The sequence below is a fragment of the Cygnus olor genome, chromosome 17 (assembly GCF_009769625.2).
Source record: "Cygnus olor isolate bCygOlo1 chromosome 17, bCygOlo1.pri.v2, whole genome shotgun sequence".
Classification (NCBI taxonomy): domain Eukaryota; kingdom Metazoa; phylum Chordata; class Aves; order Anseriformes; family Anatidae; genus Cygnus; species Cygnus olor.
The window spans coordinates 9,853,289-9,876,678 of record NC_049185.1 but is presented as its reverse complement, the minus strand read 5'-3'; the positions used below and the strand labels follow the sequence as shown (position 1 = coordinate 9,876,678).

The following is a 23,390-nucleotide window of genomic DNA, read 5'->3' as shown; positions in this document are numbered from 1 at the left end:
TAACTGCCCAGGGACCTTTTCTTTTTTTTTTTTTTTCTTGTTTTTTCAGAAGTAAGGCTCTGCATTTTCTGAAAACAACATTTCTAGTGATCAAAGGTCGATCAGTGTTCTTTATAGTTACAAGCATATTTGTGAAAGATGCCACAGAATTTTATCACACTGCTTCTTCTCAAACCACTGATCTTCAGTGTTTGGGAATTTATTAGCTGCTCAGTCAGGCATATACTACAAAGTTTTTTGATGGTAAGTGCTACAATGAATAAAGCAATCCCTAAAAGCAGCAAGAAAAAGTTTGCCTTTACCCTATTGCTCTCTGCAACTCGTTGTGCAGCTTCTCTTGCCATGGCTTTTGCAACAGTATTTGGGACAGGTGTGCCTTGAGGTTGAGGGAGTATTCGGTTAGGTGATGGAGACCTCCTCGCCTGAAGAGGGCTGTGAAAGTTAGGGACAGGTGGCTCAAGTGTGTGCCCATGAACAGGGGATGCCGAACGAGTCTGCTCCCATGACTCATCCATTTTTAAATGTGGACCTAAATGTTCTTCTTTGGTTTCTGGGGCTCCGGCACTTGCTAATGGCTTAGATTTGGGAGCAGTTCTGGGGTGAGGGGTTGGAGGCACCAGTAGGTCAGATGGAATGGCAGCAACAGTAGAGTCCACTGATTCCCCTTGTGCAGAGAGTGTTCGAACAGTAACTTCTTTTGCTTCCAGATTTCTTAGTCTCATTAGCTCCACCAGTGTGTTCTCTGCTGTTGGAAAGATCACTTCCGCCACCTGGGTACACAAACAAGCAACTTACTAGCATGAAGACATCTATTTCCCTCCCCTCATCACTCCCCTCAATGACACTGAAGTACAGCCTTCAAGGTCTTAACATGGAGTGAATTATTGCCAATACAGAGTGAGCTTTGAGAGCTCACATTAGGGCTCCACACCAATTAGCACCAGTTGTCTTTAATCCTTTCAACTCATTTGTTCAAAAGCTGAAGTGTGTATAGAAAGGGAGCTAATGATCAAGTTAAGCACAAACAAAAGAACAGGTTCTGCTGACATCCAGGAAAGCCCTGCACACATCCAAGTGCCATCACATTTATTGCTGCCTTTACCTGTCAGTGGAAATTCACCTTACGTAGATGGTACCTGTAACACTGGAAGGAGAACTCACCCGTTGACCTTTCGCATAAACACCATAGCCTGTGACATTGGCACCATGGGAGGTCCCTGTTGCTGTCAAAGTTGGTGGTTTCCAGGACACCTGTACGGTCACTGGAGTGGACCCGGCCCGGACAGTAACATCTTGAGGTGGAGCTGGGGGACCTAAAGACAGGCAAGATTGGTCACCTTTGAGCATTAGATCAGAGTTTGTACATCAGCTAATAATACTTGTGAGTTGGAAACTACTGATCTCAAAGTACTTATTTTTTCAAGAAGACAAAATATTCTTACTGCAGTTACAGTGTAGAAACAGAAGCATACACTCAGCAGGTCATGGAGCTATAAACTGACCCTCAGCCTACAGCCATTAACTAAGCTATATTTGCAAGACAGTCTGTACTTGCACCTTGCTCAGGACCAATTTTTATCCCTTCAGACTGCATAACTACTACTTACTCTGAACGCAGAAAATGTGAACAGAAAAACGTGGGGAGAAAAGTGCCCAGGAGTGGCTCTGTTAATAAAAAACTGCTGCAAGTGACAGCAAGTGACTCTGGAATATATCTTTGCACTGAATGCACATGGCATACTCAGAAATCACTTTTAAATTCTGCCTCATGACCATCAGTGACTCCGAGCCAAGATTTGCAGGTCAGAAAGCACTCTGAGACTAAGGTGCGCTGTGGACTATGAGCCAGAACCGTAACCTTTTCAATCAGCAGCATGTTGGTGTAATGGGCAACTGGACTAAAAGACTCCTCTGCACTGAAAAAAAAAATACGCCTGCTAACCTTTTAAGGCATTTACAGTACGTTAGGGTAATAGCACACCAAGTACATCCTTAATTAAAAGGCATTATTAACCTACTATAAATAGCTCTACTTTGGACAGAAACCAAAGTAAAAACATCACAGAGATTATTAGTTCATGAATATTTCAGGCATCCTGTTCTGTTAATTTAACAGTCAAACGCTGAGAAGTGTTTCATGCTAAAACATTTCAGAAGCGGGTTTCAGCTGCAGCTATCTCTGGGTAATAGTTGGGAGATGATAAACCTTAGTTGCTGTGAGTTTGCTTTTGCCACTGAACTAGGCACCACCAATTTTTGTTCATTTACTGAGAGAGAAAGCTACAAATATTATAACTGTGTGCATTCATTGCCACCAAACAGATCATGACACAAGCGTTAATATCAAACAAGCCTCAGCTTCTAGATAAAACCATCAGTGCATTTCAGTAGTTTTTTGTCACTGAGCTTCAGCCTTTACCATGGATCCAAATACTTTCGCAAGGATTTGCATGGAAGTACAATATAGGACACTACAGGCAGAGCACAATTTTTTTGCCTGTACCATTAGTTGCACTTACAGTGTATTTTTAACTAGCAAGGCCAAAGCACGTAAACTGATCTAATACTATTCTTTCCCAAGATGTAGATTTTAATTTAGGGTTCAATTTCATCTTCCCTATTTTATTGACAGCCAGCATGCCCGATACAGCAGAGTTCCTCAGTTTACAGGAGAGAATGCATCTGATCTAGTCCAGGATCTTGTCTCTGACAATGACATCATCTGCTCCTGCAGGAGAAGGCACCTTCCTCCCTTTTCTCTCTCCTGCCCTCTCACCACCCAAAAAAATAATCAATCTCCAGGGAGTCTCTCTCTACTTTTGTAGGCTGTAACAGAGATTGGTTTAATAAACTGTAATGCTTCTCAGTAGAGAACAATTCATTGTTGCTTTATCATGCTTTAGCAACTAGAGGGTGATGCAGCATGTTAAGTAGTTGTCCTGAAAAAACCTCACTCAAAAGGCTTTTCCCAAATAACAAAGAAGGTGAGATATTTAATAAATTTAAACCACCATCTAGACAGTATCTCCCAGCTCCTGCAGAACATATACGAAGTTTAAAATGCCCTCCTATTAGCAAATGCTACAATAGCACCACCACTTAACCCACTGAAATGATTTAAAACAAGATAGTAAATGCCTTAACTGAGGACATTTTTACTGAACCTATAAATCAACAGCATCAAAAGCAGTAGACATACAACCTTAATTCCCTCTCTCAATTCAACCGTCTTGCATGTCTCCTTACACATAAGTCTCACAAGCCGAGGAAGAGACCAGAACTAATTCATCCCCCTTTGCTGGAATCAATCCCAGCAAAGTCAATTAACCCATTGCACAATACATGTTATTGGAATTTTACTGGCCAAAAGTCACTTGTGCTTTACTGTCCCTGCTTCAGAGGCATTCAGTGCTCTGAAAGTCTAACTATATAAGGAGGCTTCTACTTGTCCTTGATTAGATGAATCTATAAGAAGAGATGTCCGAAAATTTCAGGTATTGCAATACATCCCCAAAATTATGACATTGCCCTTTAAATGTACTACATTATTTCAGCTCTAGTTTTCAATGCTACATCACTGTTCTTAAATACTGGGAAAAGACTCATAACACTTACCAACATCTCTAATGTAAAGGCAAGTTGGGGGGAAAAAATCCCTTTCTTTCCAAAGCATGACTAATTTGTTACCTTTAAAAATTCTTATTATACTTCTGATCACAACCACACAAACAAAAGATATTTGAATCCCCTTAAATCACTGCATAATCCTCTATGCTATCTATAATGCTTTTCATTACAGAAGGGAGTTGGGTCGTCCCTGTAAAAAGTGCATTCAGACACACAAACAACATACAAATAATATTCTAGAAGTAATAACTGTTTCTTTCCAGCACTGTCCACACCAACAAAAATAAATAATTACCAGAACTTGTATAACTAGACTAATTAAAAACAAATTGAGATTATTCTGATAAAAACACATTTTAGCATGTGATCTGTAATTAAGATAAACATGTCTTTCCCTAGTTTCTCTCTCCAGAATGTACCCAGGAACCAGGAATTGAATAAAGCAGGAGAGAAATTAATTATAGATACCATAAAGCAATCTAATAATCCGCAGTCTTCCCAAGAGCGTGACAGGGATTACAGCATAAAGCTAAAGGTTAGGTTAATTTACTTAGAATTTTTCAGAGAAACTTAACTGCAGAGTTTTGGGGTAGGAAAAAAATATCAAACCTGCTGGCAATGTAGAAAATTCCACAAAGGCTTCCTTTTTTTCTCGTTGTTCTAGGGGAAGCTGCCAGGGCATCTGATGGGGCTTTGCCATGACCTTCACCTTGTAGGCCATATTGGGTTTCAAATTAAAAAAATGGTACTTGTAGCTGGCAGCCTTGACAATGTCAAATTCTTCTTCATTAAGAAATATGACATGGCTGTAATTACTATTTGTAGGGAGCCAGGAGAGCTCAGCAGAAATCTGGGTTATGTTTTCCACTTTAAGATTAGAGGGGGCTACAATTACGTCCTTCCCAACTAACAAACTGCACTGCAGTTCATCCGAGTTACCCTTGTTTGTAATGCTCTGAATTGATATTCGGTATGTACAAGTAGAAATATTAAGCTTTTCTATAAGGGCTTTCGTTCTGCTTCCCAAAGCTATGTTCATCCGTATTTCTTTGTCAACCAGAACATTATAGCTGCTAACGGTTCCCCATCCAGGTGGCACTACCGGCGGCTCCCAGCCCACAATGACACTTTTGGCTAGTTGTTTAATAAGGGTGATTTTTCTAGGATAAGGCACAATGTCTTCTCCAATTTCATCGATGTTCACATCCAGAGTCCCTGCGCCATTGCTGATTATGCTAGAGTCTATGTGACTTGGTGGACTTATCTCTAGGATATCTCCTTCTAAAGTAGAACCCGAATGGTTGATAAAATTCTGATCTTGTTCACTGCTTAACGTGCTTGATAAACGGGTCTCATTGTCTTGAACAAAATCCACAAAATTTGAAGGGACTAGTCCTCTCTGTCCATCTAGGAGTTCCCCTGGTGAGAGAGAATAATGTCATTAAAGTCTTTGAATTGCATTCCTCCTGCATGTTAATGCCTTGCAATAAATAGATAATGAAGACAATATAGATGAAAACTATACAAAAACAGCATTCAGTTAGAGAAAATAAGGGTTCAGTGTAGAAAAAAAAAAAACAGAACTTGCAGTAATTTTTCTTGTCACCTTAAATCTTATCTTGCAAGTAGGAAAAGCTGACAATATAAAGTATCTTATAATTAGCTATGCCTGCAAGGAGTGGCTTTGCCAGTCCAGAAACTCTGTTAATTAACACAATGACGATAGCGGTAATTTTAGCAACTGATTTTGTAGTAGATGAAGGAAAGTACACGGAGTGTATTTAACACTGATTTGAATCTGCATCGATTAGCATGAATTTACAGATTTAAAAAAACAAAAACAAAACAAAACAAAAAAACCCACAAACCTTCATAAAAGCCATCTTCATCCATATCTCCATACACATAAAGGTACTTTCCTGCCGTAAGGGGGAGCTCTGCTTCTGGATTTTCATTCGGTCCATCGAAAGGGTTGTAACTGCAAAGGAGTACAGATGGAAAATATGCGTGTTCACTTACAACCACCACATACTTGCACACTAATCAGAAGAAGGTGTACACTTCTAAGGGTGCATTAGATGATAATTCGGTTTATTGTTTTTGATTACCTTCTGAAACACATTTTGAGTGGAGTCTAGGTGAGTTTGTTGTACTGCCTCTATGAACTGTATTGCTAACAGACTGCCACGAAACACAACATATTCACTTAAACACTATACACTTAAAACCACATCCTTTTCCAGAGAATTTACTCACAGATTTTTCACTTAGATCTCTTTGAATACTCTGGCCTAAATCTTTATTTAAAAAAAAAAAAAAAAAAAAAAAAGAATTAAGGAGATCTCACTTGGGAGATCTTCCAGTCCCCATCTTCTGTTTGTTTTATATGACAGTCTTTTACACAAGTTATTAAACTTCAACAGAGACAAATTAAATAGAGACAAAAACAGTAAGCTACAGCTAAAGCAAACTACTCATAGACAAAACTAGTTATAAGTGTTGAAATCCATATTAATCTTGGAGCATGAATGCAGCTTGTGAGTTAACTACAGGCAGATAATCATTCTTTGCTGTAAGGTGTTGTAGAAAACAGGGCTGGCCAGGAGACTGAGATATCATTTGGCACAAGCAGTGTATTAGTGCTTATGAGAGCATCCACATGTTATAATCATTCTAGTAATCTTGAATAAATATTAGAATCTGTTTAAAATCAGTTTGAAATATAAAACTATAAGACAGCAGACTTGCTGATGAGAGTAGATGCAGTGATACAGTTATCCTCAGGATGCAAATGCTCCCAAGGATAACTGCATTTTCTGAGAATTAAAGTGCATGGAAATGGCAGTATTTTGCAGCCTTGGCAAACAGGAAAGGGGTCTGCTATCTATAGTAGTCTCAAGCTCGGTTTACAGTGAAAATAATTGTTTTCTGTTTTTGTAGTCTTATGGTATCAGAAGCAAGTGAACATCAAATACTAAGGAATTCAGTTGACCAATTATTTATTACCTGCCAGCTTTGGGCTATATCCCCTGAAAAGCCTAGTTTGTCTAAATCTAACAAACATCTTTGCCTGCTGAAAGGCACAGGGCTCCCTCCCATATGCTGTAGAAGTAGACTCACAGCCCAAAGGAAGCAGGGACATAGCTCTGTTAACCTACCTGCCAAAAGCAAAACAAAACCACGTTGAACATTACAAATATGTATCATATGTGCAATGAGCTGGTTTTGTTACCTATAACGGGCAATACAAAGATGGACTTTCCCAGAATATCTCTGCTTTGAGGTATTGGAATTCTGATCATTATCCATCTGTAGAGGGGAAAAAAAAAAAAAGATTTCTAAAAGATGCATACACCATTTTTCTGTCAGACAATATAAATCTGACAGAGAATATGCAACATTAAAAAAAATGAAATTCTGATATGGAACAGAATTGGACACTTTTGCATTGTAGGTCTTAGGCTATGAAGGAATTGCAATGCAGATTCTAACATGGCATAGAAATTGAGCTATTTCATGATATATTCTAAAGATTCAGATGATGTGTCTGAGTCTGGATGTTGATTTTCCTCAAAAGCTTGCAAAATCAACCCAAATGTGGATTGGTTCTTTGTCATTTGGTAAGTGGAGATGTGTGAAGATGTCATGTCCACTCACTTTCATGTTGCTGACTGAAGTTACTTAACTATGCTAGCCTCTGACCATCTCACCCTCCTGACAAAGCTTTTAGTAAAGTCTTCATTAAAATACAACAAACTCAGTTACTGCAGAGTGACCTATTGTAGGTGATATGTCTAGTGTTTCATAATACAGCTATGTAATTACACAGACAACCTAAAATGATACTCTACTATTTTAATTAGAAAACTACCATAGCACCGTGATACTAGTAGCTAAATACTTGAGACAAATGATGAGTTTTTCAGCTGGTGCAAGTGTCAGTTTCCACATAGCTGGAAACAATGAATATCACATAAAATATACCCCCCTTTCCAATCCAATCCAATCCAATCCAATCCAATCCAATCCAACCCACAGCAGCAGTAACTGTTGAATTCCACACTTTCTATTAACTGAAACCACCTTCCCTCGACCTGCTGGACAATCACCTCCCTCAACCTGTGGGCCACTACTCTGTTGATGCAGCCCAGGATGCAGTTGGCCTTCTGGGCTGCAAGCATGCAATGCCAGCTCATGCCAAGCTTTTCATCCACATTTCCTTATGATTTTATTAACACACTCTCCTTTGAGTCTGAATACCTCAAAAAAAAAAAAAAGGAACTTAATTTCTGTGTGCTTGCATAATGTAAGTATGTATCACATAATTAGTATGTATCACATAATTACACTCAAGACAGCACACAATGAACAATTCTGCAAAAGAGGGCTTGACATGCTCAGTGAGAGATAACTCAAAAATAATAGAAAAAATGAATTAAATTTGACATGCACGTCTTCTGTTCCTTGCTGTTAGTTCTGCTTCCCTAAATCTCGTTGCTAAGCTGCTGTTTCTTGTTTGACTACTTTGGGCTGCTTTTTCTGTGGCCTCTACAAAAAGCAGTGAATGTTCCACATTTCATGGTGGTAAGGACACATAATATATTTATTTGTGGATAATCCATAGTAACACCCATGGAATTTCTACTGTACAAAAATCTAATATGTTGTTGAATATCCTACACCATACTCAGTCTTGCGATCCATTTAAAAACATTTGGATTTTATCAATTTTCAGGGGTTCAGTAGCAATGAACATACAATAGTAGAGAATATGCACACAGTTTCAATTTGTTTACTTCTATAAAGATTAAAAGTGGGAGTCAGGACTGTAAGCTGAGGGGTACAAAGTAAAGATCATTTCTTCATGTCTGTTTGCCCACATAAAACAGGCATATAATATTTAATATAAAATATTATACCTTTCTATAAAGCTTTCAAAATGTGTCTTATACCTCCTTATATTTAAAATTTGCCCTAAATATCAACAACCAACTTGTCACATTGTCTTTGTAAAGTTCTTAGGAGGTTCCCACTGGCTTTCTACAAGAATTCTACTAAAAAACAGAAAACCTTTTTAAAAGAAGGACCTCTCAAAAGTACAATTAAATACAAGTTGAAAAGTTGAATGGTGTAAGAGCTTAGAGTAAATACTCAAAATCAGTTTAGAAGAGTGTTTAGAAACTGCTTCTAGCAGGTGGTATGAGCCTAGTTGTGGTGAGAAAAGTAACACATCATGAAAACCAGGCAAAGAACAAGTACTGCAGAATGAGCCACTTCTCAAGCCTAAAGCATACTTGCCTTGACAGGGCACTGGTCAGAATTGCTCTTCCAGTTACCAAGGCTGTATCAAAGTCACACATTTTGGTAGATACAATAATAATAATAAACTTGTGTAACAGACATACACCAAAACAGACACAGACAGAAGTACTGACTTGCACCTTTTAAGCACACAAGTAATGCAGAGCTCTGAATGCATCATCAAAGGATAAGATTTTCATAGAAGCCTGAGGGTCTCACACATGCATTTGTCGTACCATGTAACTAGCACATCAACTAAGACTTTGAAAATTTCAGTGACATTCCCACTGGTCACATTCACAATTTGTCTCAGACAATGAGAATATTCTTGTCTTTTTCAAAGTAGGTGGATGATCCCGCATCAGTCCCTGGAGAAGAGATCCTGGCCCCATAACACACATTTCCAGTAACAAACTTCAAAAGACTCACGTCTGAATCAAATCTGCATCTTGGGGTACCAGATCTTGACTTGGACAGGAATGTAGGTTTGACAGACAATTGTTCTGGTTTGTCTCCAGATATTTGAAGAGGTCGTATAAATTCTGAAATCACACAATGACTTCCAGAAGGACTTTCATGACCTGGCAGTGAAGAAAACACATAAAAGAATAAATAATTGCTTTCAAGAGAAACATGTCCAACTAATAACAAGAAGAGAGTTATTTTCTCCTCCTTTTAGAAATCATTCTAGAAAAAGACTAAGGTAGGTAGAGTGAAGACAAGAAAAGTAGCTAAGCCTACTACTTCACAGCCTTTTGACAGATCATGTAAGTCAACAGTATGTAGTGGAACATCATGTAGATAGTGAGGCTATTTTAATTCAAAAAAATAAAAGTTAAAGTTTTCCATAATGCAAAGAATTCTACTTTTGTTCTGAGCACCTTGATATCTTTGGAAAAGTAATTTGCCATGTTGTTGAACATGCCCAGGACTAGAAAGCTACTGTTGGAACCCCTCTATTTCTTTTGGTGACTCTCTCATATGCTGGAAAGTAAAATCAAGTTGTGCAATTATCTTCAAAGAAAGTGACTGACATGTAAGTCATTTGGTTGGCAGGATATTCATTTTGAAATGAAGGGAAGTATTTTGGCATGTTGCAGGGCCAATAAGTTCCAAGAATACCTGTTGCATATTTCTTATGAGCACCTCATTAACACCAGTACTAAAACACACAATTTGATCATATTGCCATCACTGTTTTTTTTTTTTAAAGAGAAACTATGAAAAAGAAAAAAATCTCCAAATGCTTTTTGAAATATATATATATATATATATATATATAGTGCTTTTTAAATGCACTTATAAATAAAGACAATATATACTGCACATTTAAAGGACCTAAGGAGGAAGGCTTACAAGAGGCTGAACACACTGATCTCCTATTGTCTAAAGTGAAAACGAGGCCTAGTGGTGAGGAGACGTACGTAAAAAGAACAACTTCATTAAGGTTGCAAGAGAGCCTAAAAAGGTGAAATACAAAATACTTTCACAGCTTTCCTCCTTCACTATTAGGTTAGTCCCCAAACCACATGAAAAGAAGCAGGAAATTGTAAACTGAGCATAATTATACCTGCAGCATCAGCAGAAGTTATAGCAAAGTCTAGGGCATTGCTGACACAATCAGATATCCAGGGTGTCTTCTCTCCTCTTCGCTTTTTCTCATTAACATAACAAGTCTATGCTCTAATTTTTCAGACCATAGATACGTTCAGGTTTGGTATTTCCTATCCAGTTCTGCCACAAGTCTGGACAGCAAAGTTTTGCTACTGAATTGCAAACTTCCTAGACATATGTCACCTGGAATTAACACTGGAACTTCTTTATTAATTTTGCAGAAGAGAATAACCTCCAAAACATAACATCAGAGTTTTTTTCTGGTGTGCTCCTTAGTCCAAAATGATTAATTTTTTGCTGCGTCAGTGTAATTTACAGCAAGACAGCTTAAGCACACTGACAACAGGGAAACGTACCAGTCACCACACAAAAGACTTATTACAATGAGCCCTGCTTGCAAAAGTCCCCAGGCTGGTAAAGGGTGCACATTTTGTTCTTGGAACCTTTCTCACATATATAACAGAAAAGTCATCCCTGTTAAGAAATCTTTAGCCAATTTAGCTCCTTCTGTTTGCTGTTAATGTGCTTGCCATATCAGCCTGTCAGCGCCAAGCCTGTAAATAATTGCTCCAACTGTGATTATTCATTCAAAGGAAACTGCTATTTGGTCTCATACCTCCTGGATTTTTCAGGCTTTGTTACTAAATTCGTTGCACTACATACAAAGTGTGGAGAGAGATTCTTAGAAAATCTAGCCCTTGCTTTGCTAGGATGATTTTCTTCAGCCAAGGCAATTCATTGATATGTCTGGGCTTGAACAACAGTATGAATATGGAGGAATGAGACCAATTAAGACTTTTAAAATTTGTTCTCTCACTGGAAACTAATGAAAAATGCATCTTTGCCTTTATATTTGCACTGTGGATAAAACTAACAGTTAAAAAAAAACAACAAAGTATCAGTTCATAAGAACATGCAGAAGCTTCTAGAAATGTCTCTTTTACCTCTAAATACTAGGAGAATTAAAAAGCCACATGTTTTTTTTTGTGTGTGTGTGTGAAGTCTTGTAAAATCCATATACCATCAAAATGGCCATGACTAGCAACAACCTGCCAAGGAAATCTGAACACCCTTCCAAGGAAAGAGGCAAAGAAGAACTCCAAACTTAATTTAAATGTCTCGGGCAGAACTGAAACTGACCATAGCTGAAGTACAATTAGCCCCTCCATTTTATTTATGGGACTGCTGATTCATTATGGACTACCTAAATTATCTAGACAGGCCATTTAAATGCACCCTTTATCTGATGAATAATAAATCTTGAAGGTTTCTGTATTGGGTTGTGACATTATTATATGCTTAGAGTGAACTTTTTATGTTCTAATCTATTCTGGCTAGGTTTATTTCATTTCCTGATACATTCAAAAATCATCAATTAAGGCAAAGCAGCTGGTCATAAACTGATCTCATTTCCGTCATTTGCTTTGCTTTGAAAGCTGTCCTTGTGTTTCCTCATGTGTTCTTTTTTCCTCACACATAATAAAAATAATTACACTTCTGGTTTGAAGAACTTGCTTTAGCATTACCATCATTATTCTGAAATAGTTGATTTCAATAATTAGACATCCTACCCACTTGCTTAAACATTATTTTATTGTTATCATTGCATTCATACTGAGAATGAATATTGTCCAAGGGCTTCTGATGTTTATACTTCAGTGCTGCAGGCCCTGAATTCTAAGTAGTATAAAAATCAATAGGTTACAAAAAGGCTTTGAGAGCAAGGCCTTTAAATGACTTCAGTACAGACCTAGCTGTGTGCCCTGTGTTTCCAGTCCAGATTTTTTTGCAGGGTGTTTGTTTATTTTGTTTTGAAGGTTTTATTAAAAGCTGTTTCTATTAGCAGTTATAGAATAAATACTGCATAGTGTGTTAAGGTTGAGTCAGGACCTCAGAATGTTTTGTTGATTTTTATTTGAGGACTGGGGACTATTTAGATAAACTCCAGAGATAAAGACTGGACCTTCACAAGTTACCTAAAGGACATTTCAATACTTAATTACCTTTCCTTTAAAAATATGTCTTGCTTTGAAAATCCTACCCTTAGGGACATGAAGAGCTAATCCTGTTTTATTAAGGAAATTTCTGCTAAATTCTTACAGCCATCAGGTAATGTCTTGTGAATTCTCTATTTAATGCACTTTAATATCCACTTAGGTAAGATTTGCAGCTCCAGAAAAGCCTTTTAAGCTTATATATACACCACGGTGGGTGAGACTGCAAACAGCTATAATTTTGTGTTTTAAAAAACTAAGCCATATAAACTACAGAGTCACTGAAGCAAAATAAAAGAAGGATGTCACCTTGGTTTCTTCTGACTTGGTTTCACACTGAGTGTAGCACCCTTCACCAAAAATAACTGCTCATCTATAGTGATATGGAAGTGATTTGTGATTTCTAGGCCCTACAACCTCACAATTTTTCTAGAAGCTTAGAAAGATTAAATAAAATAAATAAATACAGACTATTTTGTTTGTCTACTTCCTCTTTATATTTATCCTAAAAAAATTTCAGGGGAATTTGTAAGCTATGGAAATTGTAACAGGAAACTACAAGTGTTTCTTTGTAGAACAAGTAGTAAAAATTATTCTATCATGGGTGATACTGAGCTAAGTATCACATGCTTGTGAGCACACTTCTCAGCCTTGATAACAACATACTTATACACAACCTAACATAATTTACATGCAAGTTCCTTTCAAGTGTCCTCAGGTAACTTCTTGCCTTGAAACATTTTATGAATAATGAATTGTTAACAAAGATGTGTGGTCTGGAGGAGCAGTTGCCTCTGGCAACAGGCAATGATGACCTGGTGAAAATTCGACACAGAGCCTGTCAAAACACACACTGAGCTGAGCATACTAGGTACTTTATGCATAAAAACACCAATACAGATTTTTTTTTTTTTTAACTTTACATTCTCCATTTATTTTAAAACTTATATCAACAGTAGTGTAACTTCTCAGTTTCTGAAATACCCAGCATTTAAGTGTTCAAATACCAATTTAAACATGGTTAAAATTTTAAACACATTTGCACAGTTTAGTAAACACTACAGGCATTATTCCTCCTCAGGTGTGTTAAAATACATCCCATGAAACTCCTTTTCAACCAAAACCACTTTGTGGCAGAATTTGTGTTTATACGGACAGTGTTTGCTTTTGTCAAAAATTTATTTTATATTTTAATTTCAGATTTTTATGGAGAAGCCTCTACTTTCTGCTGAAAAAATGCAACTAAACCAAAAAAAATTTCATGTTTGTAAAAATATTCCATTTAGTTTTCCCATTTTCTGCCCAGCTCTATCTACAAGTTTTTTTAATGTAGTGGATAATGCACTGTGTCTGTTTTTTCTTTCCCTGTGAATTGTTACTTCAACAAGATAGCAGACCAACTCCTGCCCCTGAAACTAGAAAGATTTTCCAACAAGGCCTTTATATACTGACAGCCTTTCCACTTTCAACAGAAGTAGATATTTACATAAGGAATACATCATTTTAGCATTGAACAGGTTTCTTACTGCTACACCTAACAATGAGTAGAGAGAATTCTGCTCCCAGTAGTACCTGAATAAATCCAGAACAATCTCAGTGAAGGTCTAAGAAATACTCTGAAATTTAAACTAGTCTCAAAACAGGATCAGGACCAAATTCTGTCTTCCATTTATATAATCAAACTCTATTTACATCATTGAGTTGCTTCTTAAAACCTACAGGATGGATCAGACACCAGATGATCTTTTCCAGCCTAAGTGATTCTATGATTCTATGAAACAGAATGCACATTCTTACCTTTGCCTATAGAAGTGGCTATTCCATTCATTAACTGGGATAGAGATTTACTGGGAGAACCAGGAATATCTGAGGATGCTACTGTGTTACTGCTCAGGAGATCAATCTTCCCTGCTTGCTGCCGAAACTTCTCCAGCTCTCTGGACAGGAGGTTAAATTGTTCGCTTTGTGTCCGGCATTTTTCCTCTAGCTCTCGGACCTTGGCCTGCACAAGCAAGACATAACACAGACATTTGACTGAGATCACAGCAAGTTATGACAGGATTTGATTTTCCAAAAGTACCAGGAAGCCAGGATAGGCAAACTATTTGGGATAAAAGCACCCACTGATTGTTTTTTGTTGCCCCCAGTTTTTGTCCCCCTAAGTTCTCGCTCATATTTAGAACAAAACCTTTTAGTAACTCTTCAATATTGAGGTAAGTATTCTTCTCATCCCCAATTCCCAAAGTGGAAATTCCTCATCATATTTTTTGGCAGTGCTAAGAACATCACTATCAAGAACACCTGCAAACAGAACGTATGCCTTTGTGACATCTACACATATCTGAATGTCACTTTTGTATACTTTTCCAATGTTTTCTAAAACCCAGGTATTTTTCTAAGGTTTGCCCATCCTCAACTATTAAGTTGAAGAATTCTGAATCGCTAGATAAACTTTAATATATTAGAAACCAACAAGAACAGCAAAAAACATTGGATCATGCAGAATGTGGGACTAGCTACTGGCTGAATTCCCGTTCAAAAATAATGCTCCTCACTGTATGTGCCAAACCACACAGAAGTAATTCAGACACCAGCCAAGACAAGATTGTTTGCAAGCTTGGGAGAAGTATAAAAATGTCACTGTGGACAAACATTTCTGTTATAATTTTGAGACATCAGGAAGTAACAAAATGGAACTTAAAAGATAAGCTTCTGTGATGACTTGCAAAATTTGCCTACATACTGTTTAAGAAATCTTCACGTGAAAAAAATGGATGGTGTAACTGAAAGGAAGGATTCCCTGGATGAAAAGAATTACAAATGGCATGGGAATTCAGGATTTCTTCTACAGTTTTAACTCAAAGTAAATTTAAGAGTAGCAAAGACAGTGAAACATGAAAATACCTTTCATTTTATCCAAATCTGCACATTTAATGTACCAGCTAAATTAAGAATATATTAATGATTTTAATATAACACATTTAAATTTCAATCTGCATCTATAAACAGCCTGCATATCTGCTTGCATACACTATAAGGTGTTCTTGATGAGTACTAACAGAAATCAAGATTGCCCAGAAGGTTGGGAAAGAGCACATTAATTAACACCTGTTGAAAAGACTGAAGAATTAGCAACACTCCTGAGAAATTCACTTGTGAGGTCTGATTTTCACACAGGGGAAAGCAGTTGGTCTGTACTCTGGAAATGTGCCAGAGAGGCTGCTGTTTGTGACCGAGGGAGCACTCATGGCTCACATGCTGTGACCCAAACACTGCAAGCAGAAGTAGCTCAGAGGCAGTAATAGGGTCCTTACACGGAAAGCTCATGCGTTAGATCTTAATCTGATGCTTCATGATGAAAAAACATTACTTTCCTTCATTAAAACCCCCTGTATAATACACGCCTATTTAAACAGCTGTGCTAACAAAGGAAGGCTGGATATCAATTAGGTTCATTCAACTGTGCTAAGGTTTCTTTTTCTTGAAAGAGAAAAATTTTCTCAGTTCCTATGAGGAGGAAAACTGCATGTAATACACATGAAGAAAACTACTCATATTACATAATACCAATAGAAGGATCTTAGCACAACTAAAGATAAACAAAACACTCCTTATAGTCCCCCAGAAGAACATACGAATCCAAATTTCCTCACTAATTATTGTGCTTTTGCTTGTTCCTTTTTTGGAATAAATATATTTTTAAAGCTACAGTGAATTTTGAGGATGTAATTTCTTTGTATTTATAAAAACACAAATTAATTTAGTTCTGCTAAAGAAGTCTCAGTGTATCTGACTGATTATGAAATGGAATGTAACAACAGAGAGGAATTGTGGGATTTTTACACAAATATTAAATGCTTTGTTTGAATTTATCTCTTATCTTCTCACTGTGGTTTTCAGCACCTGAAATGTGAGCCCTTGCTACTTGTCACTTTGTCGCACAAATAAGACATCTATATACAATTTTAAAAGAACATTAAATAGACAAAGCAATAAAATGATTTGGGTTTTTAGATCCCCCTCTTTCCAACAGAAAGTTTTAGGACAAGCTATTCAGCTCTCTAAGAATACATATTGACCTTTCTGCATGAAGTTATGGAAACTTTAGCATAAGATAAAAAATAAAGATAGCATCTTGTTGGGGTCTGGATCGTGATAAGGCTGCCTTAAAAACATATTTTTGAAAAAAAAATATTATTTAAGAACTTATTTGCATTTCAGTATGTGCCTTCTTTGACTTTTCTTTTTATCATCTAGAATCTTTATCTAGAGTTGTCCTCTCAGGATAGTATGAAGCCTGAAAGAAAAATGCCTTTACTGCTTTTTTTAATCAAGGTTGTGAGTTAAAAGTGAGCAGAAAGCTGGTGCAGTATAAAAGAAAAATTGCCGTAAGATCCACAATAGTACAGGAGTAACAGCAGGCATCCCTGTATCCATCTTTGTTTCCTGATTCCAGAGAGGTGCTTGGTTCATTGTTAATTAGCCAGACTCTCTTCCCTATAGAAAATCAACGTGCTCAGATATATATATCACTGCACAATGAAACGAAGCATGTGCTTATACTCTCAGAAACACTGAATTTTTATTCTGTATCATGGCACTGCCCAGATAGTCTCAATAACAATAGCGCAAAAGTGTCAAGTCTACCAGATCTCCCTACTACTGAACCTACCTACAGCAGTCCTCGTATGACAAGACATCCTCACTGCAGACCATACTGAATGTACTTCACTTAGGACTGAGTTATGAGAACTTAAGTTTCTCATAAAATACACAGTGCTAAACAGCTTCTTAAACATAAAATCAAGCAGAATTCATCTATGACAAGACAGATATTGTTCACACGAGACAGATAAGATGATGAGCATCTTTCCAGGTGGACAGCATGAATTCAGATTAGGAGTTTATTTCATAGTTTAACTGTTTATGTAGCAGCAATGGCTTTCAGTAGGTGTCTCAATAAATCAAGCCAAGGTGAAAATATGGCATAAAACTGTCTTTGTATAAACAATGAAATGATCTGAATTCAGATAAAATCCACACAGTCTGAAAGCTATAATCTTGAATAAACTATCAAACCATTCTTAGTGGGCATGCTCGTAAGAAGTTCACTTTCAGAAACAGTATTTGTTTCTTCATTAAATCATGCCATATTTGAAGATTAATCTCTTATAAAAAAAATAAATCTGTTTTCGGCAATTTGGTATCAGGCCAATCAATACCAAGCATGCTTGCATAACAATGGTTTTAGCACACATGCCATGCAAGGTTAGGCAGGACTATCATACTTATTTTAAAGGAAAGTGCAGGATTCAGGACAGGGAATGGAGAATAATGCCCTAAAATACCTGCATGCTGTCCAGGGTGTTCTGGATGAAGTGCAAAGCAATAAATTCCAAACAAGACACAGTAAACAAAGAGATGTGAAATAAATAAAGAAATAAAAACAGTTTTGAACACTTTTTTTTTTTTTTAAACTTTTCAAAGCAAAATACATTGGAACAGTTAACAGGTGTAAAAACATGCATTTAACACAAACCACACTATAGAAGGTTTGAGAAATCAATACCACTGCTGATCTTGAATTGCAAAAAGCAGATTAAATAAACCAAATGCTAAGAATTAATGGGCCTAAGGCAACAAAAAACAAAAGCTTAAGAAACCTTTATGGAGTTATGCAAATCAGAGTTTGCACACAAATCAGCTAAATAGGAATTTTGTTTAGCTTAAGGGGGGTAAATTGTGTTTTCCACCAGGCACTAAATTATTATCTTATATTCTTAAAGGTAAAACAAATTTAATATATATGTTAATAATGAAAGCATATGAGTAAACCCTTTCTGTGGGAATATTAACTTTAAATAAACTTTTTTTTTTAAAAAAAAAGATTATCAATGCATCAGAAAGTTCATCTTCATAAATTCATCTCCAGTAAGTACGCAGACAGAACAACTACCATTAGAAGGAAAAAAGTCCAGAAATTATATACTAGAAACAGATTTCTAAGTGAAATACAGATAAACACATTTACTGTAGTCAATCTATGTTCTTGTATGTTCTTTAGATATGTAAGTTATGTTAAGAATAAGCATTTAACACTTTTTCCTCTGGCAGAAAATCCAGTTTGGTAGTTATCATTGAAAATCTATTATGCATGAAAAAAGTGAAGAACAAAAATGAACAAAAGGAGGTCTGGATAGAGTTAGCATGCTACTTTCTTGTGTGACTATATTTCCTGACACTTTACCTTATCCATGTGCATCAAAACATATGACTGTAACTTAACACAAAGAATCTGTTGAGCCTAGTTTTGGAAATCTGGAAAGGAATTGTTTGCTGTAGGAAAATTTTTTACAGGAGTTTTAAGTTCTGCTGTATGTTATTGTCATTTGTACTATCTTATACAACATCATGGGTCATCCTGCATTTCTATATAGCAGACTGGGAAGGAAATAAAAGGTTTTGTAAGCACCAGGAAGACACTTAAGTATTTTGATTTATTGGAATTCTCATCTGATGTTTTGTGTTTGCATACATAATTTAACCATACCTGTGTGTATCCCCTATAGAATTTCCATTACTGTAAGAGTCACAATTAAAAAACTGTAAAAATTTCATTCTAGTTGAAGACAAAGAGGTTTTGCAAACCTTGCCCTTTTCCAACTAAAGCTGGCAGCAAAGCTCGTGCTTTTTGAATGGGAGTAAGAATCGCTCCTATTCTTCATGTTATTTCTATGCAAGAAACAATCAGTTCTGTATCCTTAGGCACAGAAGACTAAAATACTCGATTTTTCATTACGATGAATTTCCAGGAAATGCACCATACCAAAGTCACAATTGCTATGAGCAATTGTTAATGAAAATACTAAGATTTTTTTGATGTGTCTTTCTGGATGATGTTGCCTTAGTCAGTATATGCGGGTATTTAATGTCTTAAAAATTAGTAAAACCAATCACCCAAATCATCTCTAAAAATTAATTTATTTCACAGTGTTTACTTACTAAATTCAGTGTTCACTGGCAAATTATAAAAACACACTGCACCATAGTTGGGAAATGCTAAGAAAGGCCATGCTGGTGATGATATACAGCAATAGGATTAGAGTCAATGAATATGAGTAGCATCCTGAGAAAATTCAGACAGGATGCAAGAGTAATATTCTTCATATTGAAGGTACTGAAAGACCAAAAGAGGTTGCCTGTGGAGGCTGTCAGATCTCCATTCCCACAGATATTTAAAAATGGTCTGGGCAAACCACTGAGCAGACTATAACAACTTTGAAGAGGGCCTTTTTATACATCTGATATACATACTTTTTATACATCTGATAGTAGTTTACAAAAAATGGTACCAAAATTTCCATCTTACACAAACAGAAACTGAGGGGCACACATGTGACTTCCAACAACCCAGTTTAATGCTCTCGTGGCTGAATTGTCTTTATAGGATTGAATCTTTCAGAAGTGATAATACCGTTAAGTCATTGCATTCAAACAGAACCTCCACAACCAGAGGTAACAAAAAGGATATCTTCTTACCTCTAACAACTGAACTGCTCCTTCATGTTCTTTCTTAGCTTCAACCTGAGCCTTGTTTTCATACATTGAAAATAAATAAATAAAATAAATAATAATAAAAAAAGAACAGAAAAATGAATTAGGGTATATAGAGAATATTCTAACCACGTAATGTAGCATACTGTATACTCAAATTCAAAAACATTTACAGTCTTGGAGTGCTGGCTTGGGCAATACACTACAGCACTTTGGTTTCAAGCCATTGAAATACGTGCGTATTTTTAGGAGACAGAATCTCAGTGAAGCTTAGTAGCATTAATATTTAGTTGGACCAAGACAAACATGCTCAACAAACTGCAAGAACACATCATAAGAATCTCTGAAACCCTCTAAAATAAAACCCAAAAATGAGCTATTTCTGTCAATTCTATGTTGCAGGAGATTCAGAGAGTAGAAACCTACCATACTGGTTAGGAAAAAGCAACACGAAAATTAAACTCATTCTTTACATGCAGCAATAGCTCACAAAACACTTAAGACAACCACAAGAAAGGTTGTCTGTAAATGGGAGTACAACATTTCGAGTTCAATCAACTGAGCCAAAGAAGAAAAGAGGGAGTAAATGAGAGCAGGAAGGTGTTGTTATATGTAGATCAGAAAGTAAGTAATCAAATTTGGCCAGGAGAAGTCTAAGCCTTAAAACCACAAAAAAACTAGCACTCAGTAACTTTTGATGAGCAAAACATTTTTTATTAGCCATTGTATTATGCTGATGGCAATGCAATGCACGAACTTTGCCCTTTGGCTTCTTTTTACTGTATCTCAAAGACCATATCCTGCTCATTCCTCATGAGAGAAATGTCTTCAAACTGTTTAGCAGAGGGCAGTGCCCACAAACATTCTAGTTTAATGGGCCGGATACTGCAATGAAGGACATTTTTCCACACGTATTAGGGCTACCATACTCAGTTATTGTTTTGAATGGAAGCTGGGTCAGGCCATAAAGTCACAATCCAAAACACATACTTAAACTATTCTTCACTGTCATGCATGGTAATATATGTAATATAGAGTAAGCCTACTCTAGCCCTGCAAGCACAGTCATATTTCTTCCTGTACTACAGTAATGAGTCTTATTACTAGTATGTGATAAAATATTGGCTGCAGGAGCATTAGTAAAAATATGATGGCAGGTAATAGAAAGCCTTGTGCTATCCATCATTACAAGTTTAATAAAATCAGAATACGAGTTCTTGATAAATGATTAGGAAAGCTGTGTCAATAGCTATATCTCTTTTTCATCATTCTGTCTTATATTAAGGCTTTCTTGGAGAAAAAGACCAGCTGATTCCCTATCAGCACAAAAACTGGATGAACAATATTATGTTCTTCCTTCTAGGTTGATAGTCTGAACAGTCTGCAAGTACATTAAAAACAGAATGAATTTTTATTTATAATATCAAAATATGATAGGAAATGCATTGAACTGTACTAGTAATGTGCATTGTTTTAACATCTACATTTCTGTAATTCATCAGCAACTTTACCACAGTAACAAGATATGTGGTGAAATGTCAAAATATCATCCTGTTAATGCCTGCAGTTACAGCTTTCATTTCGCAATACTTTTTCACGTGATTAGATAATTAAAAAAAAAAAAGAATTTAACACATTTACTAGGCACATTGGGAGGTCAGCTCTGGATGAAATGTGAGCCAGCAATCCCTGTTAATGATGGAAGCAAAGTATTACAGTTATTTAGGTATGTGATTTATTTAAACGACTTTTCTGAAAATATATACCACATTATAATGTTGAAAGGAAATGTACTGGATATCAGCAGTCTAGAGGCAAAAGCAGGACAAACTAGTCGTGGTGCTCATCTCCACAACCACACCTAGAGAACTACAAGTAACTACAACTAACAAACTAGCTTGGCTATCTCTCTACAAGGTAGAATAGACCACAATACAGACACCTAAGTGATCTTATATTCCCTGCTACTTCAGACCCACTGAACAAGAATTTAATCACAGGCTACAGATGCCAATCTAGTTACATTCAACAAAATACCAAATATAATACAGTCTTGTTTGTGCTTTTAAAAGTCTATTTATCGTGCTAAAGCTTAGCGAAAAAAATGATTGGAGGAACAGTATGAGGGAGATTTAACTTTTGCTGCCAATCTGTAACAACAACAAAAAAACGTAATTCAGATTTAGTAGAAGAATGTAACAAAAAATAGCAAGAAGAAAAGTTGTACCTCCCCTTGGTTTCTTTGCTTTGACAAGAAATTTAAGTTCAAAATTTATGTGGAAGTTCAAATGATGGCAGCTGAATATAACTAGAAATGGTATTTTTAAATATGCCTAAAAAGATTAATTGTGAAAGACTAAAAGAAATTTAACTGGAGGATTTCATTAGATCAAATGGAACATTCTGTTTCAAACAAAACTACATCTTTATACATTTTTTTTATTCTGCTGAGAAAGTCTGTCCATGTCAATTCTCAAACTATCATTGGCATTATTATTTCTGTGTTTTGATCTACTCAAGAAGTTGGAAACATCAACGTTAGTATTTAGACAAATGCAACTTTAAGTGACTTTGGCAAAATTGAAACTCAGTGCCTTGTTTTCATATATTTTAATGAAAACTGAGAAGTTGCACTGTGATAAAAAATGTCTTGAAAGTGATTTGCAAATTAGAGAACAAGCTTGGCAATGAGGTACTTAACAGTTTAGTTATGAAAGAGATCAATTGTAACGTGTAAGGACCTTGACAAGGAGTTACTTTAATCTAATTTAGTGTAGAAAAGTAGTGAGAATCACCAGTGACTGGAAGCCAAAGAAATCCTAATACAACATTAATGCGTCAGTGGGAATGACTAACTGTTCCAGGTAATCAAACTGACATGGGAATGTTCGATTCTCTGTATTTGGATTAACATGAAATTAAGACTGGATTCATTTCTGACATTTAAGGAAACCAAAAATATTCTTGAATCCAATAAAAAAGGAAGGAAGAAATGAAGATAGGTTGGAATTTTGGGGGGTGGGGTGGTTAGGAACCAGTTTGTTAGCTGTGGATTAAGTGCCTTTAAACCAAGAGATTTTTGTGACCTGTGCTCTGTAATTTGTCACTGTAATTTGCTGTTACACTTTACTTTCCCTTTCGCCACTTACCTTCTGCAGGAGTTCAATTTCCTGCTGTTTGGCGTTGAGAACAGCCAAGGCTTGCTCATGCTCCAACTCCAGCTGTTGCCGCCGTTCAGCAGCCTCTCGCATATGCTGTTTTAAAGAAAAGAAGACAAAACTATCAGGAGACTTCAGCATA

The 23,390-nt window shown here is 36.4% G+C and overlaps 1 protein-coding gene across 12 annotated transcripts in view; it reads right to left on the bottom strand.

Moving 5' to 3' along the window:
- The window catches only part of RIMBP2 (RIMS binding protein 2), a 145,029-nt gene that overhangs the window by 27,599 nt on the left and 94,040 nt on the right, over window positions 1-23,390 (bottom strand). For 6 of the 12 annotated variants that reach the window (XM_040577642.1, XM_040577645.1, XM_040577644.1 and 3 more), the window contains 10 exons: window positions 23,240-23,344; window positions 20,076-20,126; window positions 17,885-17,905; window positions 14,334-14,538; window positions 9,358-9,509; window positions 6,860-6,936; window positions 5,496-5,605; window positions 4,237-5,046; window positions 1,162-1,313; window positions 303-770 (listed from right to left, as the gene is read on the bottom strand). In XM_040577642.1, the coding sequence (XP_040433576.1) occupies window positions 303-770; window positions 1,162-1,313; window positions 4,237-5,046; window positions 5,496-5,605; window positions 6,860-6,936; window positions 9,358-9,509; window positions 14,334-14,538; window positions 17,885-17,905; window positions 20,076-20,126; window positions 23,240-23,344 (2,151 nt within the window). The remainder of the gene's footprint in view (window positions 1-302; window positions 771-1,161; window positions 1,314-4,236; window positions 5,047-5,495; window positions 5,606-6,859; window positions 6,937-9,357; window positions 9,510-14,333; window positions 14,539-17,884; window positions 17,906-20,075; window positions 20,127-23,239; window positions 23,345-23,390) is intronic. The other 6 variants (XM_040577648.1, XM_040577649.1, XM_040577650.1 and 3 more) reach the window with 1 other exon arrangement.